This window comes from Oryctolagus cuniculus, chromosome 21, assembly GCF_051225735.1.
Source record: "Oryctolagus cuniculus isolate XC-2025 breed Fujian yellow rabbit chromosome 21, ASM5122573v1, whole genome shotgun sequence".
NCBI classification, from domain to species: Eukaryota; Metazoa; Chordata; class Mammalia; order Lagomorpha; family Leporidae; genus Oryctolagus; species Oryctolagus cuniculus.
The window spans coordinates 29,263,521-29,269,520 of record NC_142887.1 but is presented as its reverse complement, the minus strand read 5'-3'; the positions used below and the strand labels follow the sequence as shown (position 1 = coordinate 29,269,520).

The 6,000-nt window shown below is 47.4% G+C and overlaps 1 protein-coding gene across 1 annotated transcript in view; it reads right to left on the bottom strand.

The window, feature by feature from the left end:
* Nucleotides 1-204: 204 nt before the first annotated feature.
* Nucleotides 205-6,000, bottom strand: part of SLC5A1 (solute carrier family 5 member 1) — a 72,168-nt gene continuing 66,372 nt past the window's right edge. The window contains 2 exon segments of the mRNA NM_001101692.1: nucleotides 205-578; nucleotides 5,517-5,622. Coding sequence (NP_001095162.1) covers nucleotides 361-578; nucleotides 5,517-5,622 — 324 coding nt within the window. The 3' untranslated portion in view covers nucleotides 205-360.

Below are 6,000 nucleotides of genomic sequence, written 5' to 3'. Positions count from 1 at the left end.
ACCGACACACTTATAATAACATTCAAGTACGACCATCGAGGTTGATCTGTTGGAATCCACCTGCGAGGGCCTTGCTCAGACACCATGGGGCTTCTTCTTTGCCTTTGTCTGGATCTAAGGAGAATTTTCCATCTGCAGCTCTGATAGGCCCACACAACTGGATCAGACTGGCTTCAAACACGCAAGTGAACAGCCAACTAACGATTTTCCTCCAACCAGCCTGTAATTTACATATAGACATTTATCCAAATGGGGCAAACTTTGCAAGGGATTGATTCCCCTTCGCCACCGCAGCATGGGATGAAAGGCAGGCAGAGAGTACACACGCCAGCCTTGCCGAGTGGCAGCAGCGGCCGGGACTCAGGCAAAGTACGCGTAGCAGAAGACAGCCACGGCCAGCAAGATGACACCGTTGATGTTCACCACGGTCCTCCACAGAGGGTGCTCGGAGGTGTCTGTGAGCTTCAGCTTCATGGCAGCCTCCTCCTCCTTGGTCATCTTGGGTCCCTTATCCTGGTCCAGCCCACAAAACAGGTCATAGGCCCGCCTGAAGAATCCTTTCTTCTTCTTAGGAACTTCTGTGTCGGGATTAAAAAAAAAAAAAAGCACAAAAGGAGTATTAGAGGGACTGACGTGGCACAGAGGGTTAAGCTGCCACCTGCGATGCCGGCATCCCATAGCAGAGTCCTGGCTGCTCTGCTTCCGATCCAGCTCCCAGCTAATGTGCCTGGGAAAGCAGCGGACCCAAGTGCTTGGGTCCCTGCCACCCTCATGGGAGACCTGGATGAGGTTCTTGGCCCCTGATTTTGGCCTGGTCCAGCCCTGGCAGTGGCAGCCTTGTGGGGAGTGATCCAGTAGATGAAAGACCTCTGTCTCTCTGTCTCTCTCTCTCTCTCTCCCCCACCCCCAACTCTGTGTTTCAAATAAATAAATAATTTAAAAAGAGAGAGAGAAAAATAGGGAATTTCTGGGGCTGGTGCTGCAGCGTAGCAGGTAAAGCCACTGCCTGCAATGCCAGGATCCTATATGAGCACTGGTTCGAGTCCCAGCTGCTCCACTTCCAATCCAGCTCCCTGCTAATGCACCTGGGAAAGCAGCAGCAGATGGACCAAGTGCTAGGATCCCTGCACTCATATGAGAGAACCTACAGAAGCTCCTGGCTTCAGATCAGCTCAGCTCTGGCTGTTGCAGCCATTTGGGGGGTGAACCAGCAGGTGGAAAATCTCTCCCTCTCCCTCTCTCTCTCCCCCTTTCAAATACATAAATAAATCTGAAAGAAAGAAGGATGGAAGGAAGGGAAGGAAGGAAGAAGGAGGACAGAGAGAGAGAGAGAGAGGATGGATTACTGGAAACAGAAGCAGGGAACTAGAAAAGTTTCCCAAGGAAGACAGCACACCACGGAGCCCCCACATTTCTGCCAAGACGTCCCAGTTGTCTTATTTTCAGGAAGGAGAAGGGCACAAAAGTTCAAATGAACTGTAATTAAACAAGTATTCTTTCACCATTATGACCAGCTAGCTAGCCTATGTTTTATCTCTACCAGGCCCAATGCATAAGGCATTCGTTTTGATTTAGAACAGAAAAGCCGGAACCTGGTCTATGAGACAGAGATGTCAATAATGGGCTGGGGAATTGCGGCACACAATTATACAATATAATTCAAAAAGTTTGAGGAAAATGGGGACAATTAGGTTGCTAGCATCACCTATCAATCCCTGGATCTGAGTCCTGGCTCCACTTGTGATTCCAGCTTCTTGCTAATGCAGACCCTGGGAGGCAGCAGGGACAACTCAAATAGTTGGCTCCCCGACACCCATGTGGGAGACCTGGATGGAGTTCCCCAGTGCTAGCTTTAGGCTGGCCCTGCACCAACTGTTACAGGCATTGGGGAGTGAACCAGCAGATGAGAGTAAACTCTCTCTTTCTCTCTCATTCTCTCTTTCTCGCTCTCTCTCAAATAATTTTTAAGTTCATGGGAAATGTAGTGATTTTGATATAAAATTATTAAATCTATGCATATGAGGGGTCTTTGAAAAGTTCATGGAAATGCATATATGAGAAAATTATTCATGAAGTTCAGTTTCAATAAGCTTATTTTTTCATGCCATTTTTCCAAGAACATGGAAAAGCCATTTCTGAAATATATAAACTCATACCTGTTTGGCTGGGATGATTTGGGAGTGCACTGGCTACACCTGTCAATTCTGAGGCTTCACAGTCCACCCTGGTGCAGGGTAAGAACTGTTACTAGCAGATGCTGATTCAGGCAAGAAGTGACCAACACTTCCAGGGCTTAACATCTGATGCTGCAACTCAGCACTGTTGAATCCAGCCATGCAGCTGGCCTGACCCTCAAATGGGAGGCTCACCAGGGCACCGACTCCTTCCTCTGTGCCCTGGTGTGACAATGGAAGTAGATACACCTGGTTTTTCAAGCCCAACTCTACCACTCACTAAATAGGAGATCAAGTACACTCTATTTTCCTATACTTGGAGACCACTGCTCTGCATTTTCTCATTTTTATAATCTCAGAATTTTTTGAAAGAATCACAGGATTTTAGAACTGCGAAGAACCTTGGCCGGCGCCGCGGCTCAAGGCTAATCCTCCACCTAGCGGCGCCGGCACACCGGGTTCTAGCCCCGGCTGGGGCGCCGGATTCTGTCCTGGTTGCCCCTCTTCCAGGCCAGCTCTCTGCTGTGGCCAGGGAGTGCAGTGGAGGATGGCCCAGGTGCTTGGGCCCTGCACCCCATGGAAGACCAGGAGAAGCACCTGGCTCCTGGCTCCTGCCATCGGATCAGCGCGGTGCGCCGGCCGCAGCGCGCCGGCCGCAGCGGCCATTGGAGGGTGAACCAATGGCAAAGGAAGACCTTTCTTTCTGTCTCTCTCTCTCACTGTCCACTCTGCCTGTCAAAATAAATAAATAAATAAATAAATAAATAAAACTGCGAAGAACCTTAATGATCAGGTCCATACCCGTATAAGAACTGAGACCAAAATCCCTCTTCGTAGCCTTGTTAACTCATCTCTCTGTTCCTTGGGTTTCTTTAACATTGTATGAATGAACATTTAGGGAGAGATTTAATGAGTGAGCATCTAGTAAATAGTAGATGTCAAAAGGTATTTGTCTCGTTCCATTCCTTCTCTCTCTTTTCTCTCATACACATTAGAACGGAAAGTATCCTTATGCAGCTCCCATGTGATTCATTCATAGTAGAAGGCAGAAGGGAGGGCAAGGAGTTGGGCTCACCAGCAAGCCCAAGTGAGAAATATGGCTCTCTGGGTTGACAAAAAGTTGAGTGGTCTTGGGACAGTCTCTTTGTCTTATTTCCTTTATCTGTAAAATTGGAAGAATTATACTTGCATTATCTGCCTTAAAAGGATGGTGTGATGCTAACATGAATCACTATAGTAGGATATTTACAACTGTGTTATAATCCTGTCATTTCCAATCACCACAGTGATGGTGATGACAATGATGAGTATATGACTTCGGTGAAGGAGCTGCAAGTCTCCCTCGTGCTGCTGTTCTCAGAGAACGGTGAGTGCATCACCCAGCTCCCTCAACACAGCTTAGCCTACAGTGCTTCAGCAAGGTGGGGTGTTCAGTCTGATTTCACTCTGCATTCACCAAGAAACAGCAGAATTTGAGTAATGCATGGACCTTGGCAGTCACCACACCAACTCTCTTGCCAATGCCTGGGTTCTTCTATAGCACCTCTGATAGAGGAACACTTGCTGCTCATTCTTTTCTGGACCACTCCATCAAAAAAAAAAAAAAAAACTCTCTCTTAAAAGCAATCATGGAGGCCGGCACTGTGGTGCAGTGGGTTAACGCCCTGGCCTGAAGCGCCAGCATCCCATGTGGGTGCTGGTTCGAGACCCAGCTGCTCCTCTTCTGATCCAGCTCTCTGCTATGGCCTGGGAAAGCAGTAGAAGATGGCCCAAGTCCTTGGGCCCCTGCACCCATGTGGAAAACCCAGAAGAAGCTCTTGCCTCCTGGCTTTGGATCGTCTCAGCTCTGGCCATTGCAGCCAATTGGGGAGTGAAACATTGGATGGAAGACCTCTCTCTCTCTCTCTCTCTCTCTCTGTGTGTGTGTGTGTGTGTGTGTAACTCTGACTTTCAAATAAATAAATAAATCTTCTTAAAAATTTTCAAAAAGCAATCATGATGATGATAATTATAGCCAATTCCTATAGTGGAGCATTATTTCATCTAGTGTTTTCAACAGTGCTGAACCATTGGCTATCATTTCGAATGCTTTTAAGTGAGGAACCTAGCTTTAGAAAAAGGGTTCTCTTCCCCAGGGTACTAAGAAGTCAGGATTCAATCCCAGTCCTGTCTGATTCCAAATCCTGTAATCCATCTCTGTACCATCCTTATTCCTTATTCTGAGTCAAAATTGTATGGGTTCTTTCTACACCACCTAAAGTCCACTGATGCAAAAATAATCCCTTCTTTCACATTAAAGTCTATCAACGCTAAAAGAAACCCTCCTTATCCATGTTCTTTTATAATCTATGATATTCTTATTCATCATGGAGACATTTTTAGAGGTAGAGGTACTGCCTGCCTGCTCCATGAAAGCAGGAAAGCATTGCCCGTTTTCTGAACCATGGTCAGCTGCCTGTGGCTCTGCATCTATTGCAGTCACAAATTTCAGAACTGAAAGATCTTTAGTAATCAGGAGCAGATTCTATCAGATTTGGGACCATAGGCCAAACCTCTCTCTCCCTGGGTCTCAATCTGCATGTCTGTCAAATGAGATGGTAAGACCAAATGACCTCGAGGGCCCTTTCCAAAGCCATGACCCTAGGATGTTCCTTACCAGATTCAGAACTTGTTCTGATGCACCTGTGCTGACTTTTAGATGGAGTGATGAGACCTCCAGCTCAGCTGAAGACCATACGACCTTGAGTTCCCATGCTTCTGCATAACACACATCTCCATAACCATGTGTGCATCTCCCCCATGTTGGGAGGAAAAGGTATAACACGGAAGTTGAAGAAAGAACTCCAAGGATAAGTCTCAGGGCAACGACTAAGCATCCTCTCATTGGGCTTTCAAATTCTCTAAATCTGATATGGTACAACATAAGATTCCAAGATTTCATCTCATCCCATTAACCTGATGTCACAAGAACTGAATATGTCTGGTTCTATCTACTCTCAGTTCATAGGCTGCAACAAAAGACCTCCAACTCTTCTCTTATCCCTCATGATGCCTCAAATAAAAACAGGGTGAGAAATTCTTCACCCACACTTACTGAGCACTGTACAATATGAGGTATGCGGTAAGTGGAACAATTCTGAACCTCCCTCCTCCCCTTGACCAGGCCTCCGAGGAGGAACCTCCCAAGGCGTATTTGCTCATCTTACCCCCACTCTGCTCCTCTCTTGCTTCTCAAAGAGAGATCTGACCTTTGACAAAGGCATTTAGTGAAGGCTTTGATAAGGTTTGCTGACATAGGAGTAATTTTCTTGGCTTGGTAACCAGCTATAAGGCATCAATTACCTGTGTCAGTGGCCTCCTCTGGAGCTTCTTGAATGTCTTCCTCTCCTGCATCCAAGTCAATGCGCTCCTCTTTGCTATTACGTAGGCTCCAGCACAGACGATAGAGCTGCACAGAAAGCCAGACAGGTTAACAGAAAGATCCAAAAAGGGTCTTGGACCAAGACGTTGGGAGAACAAAGAGATATGCATCAAGAAAGGAGATGGGGCTGGCGCCGCGGCTCACTAGGCTAATTCTCTGCCTGTGGCACCGGCATCCCGGGTTCTAGTCCTGGTTGAGGCACCGGATTCTGTTCCGGTTGCTCCTCTTCCAGTCCAGCTCTCTGCTGTGGCCTGGGAGTGCAGTGGAGGATGGCCCAAATGCATGGGCCCTGCACCCACATACATGGGAGACCAGGAGGAAGCACCTGGCTCCTGGCTTCAGATCAGCACAGCGCGAGGGGTGAACCAACGGAAGGAAGACCTTTCTCTCTGTCTCTCTGTCTCT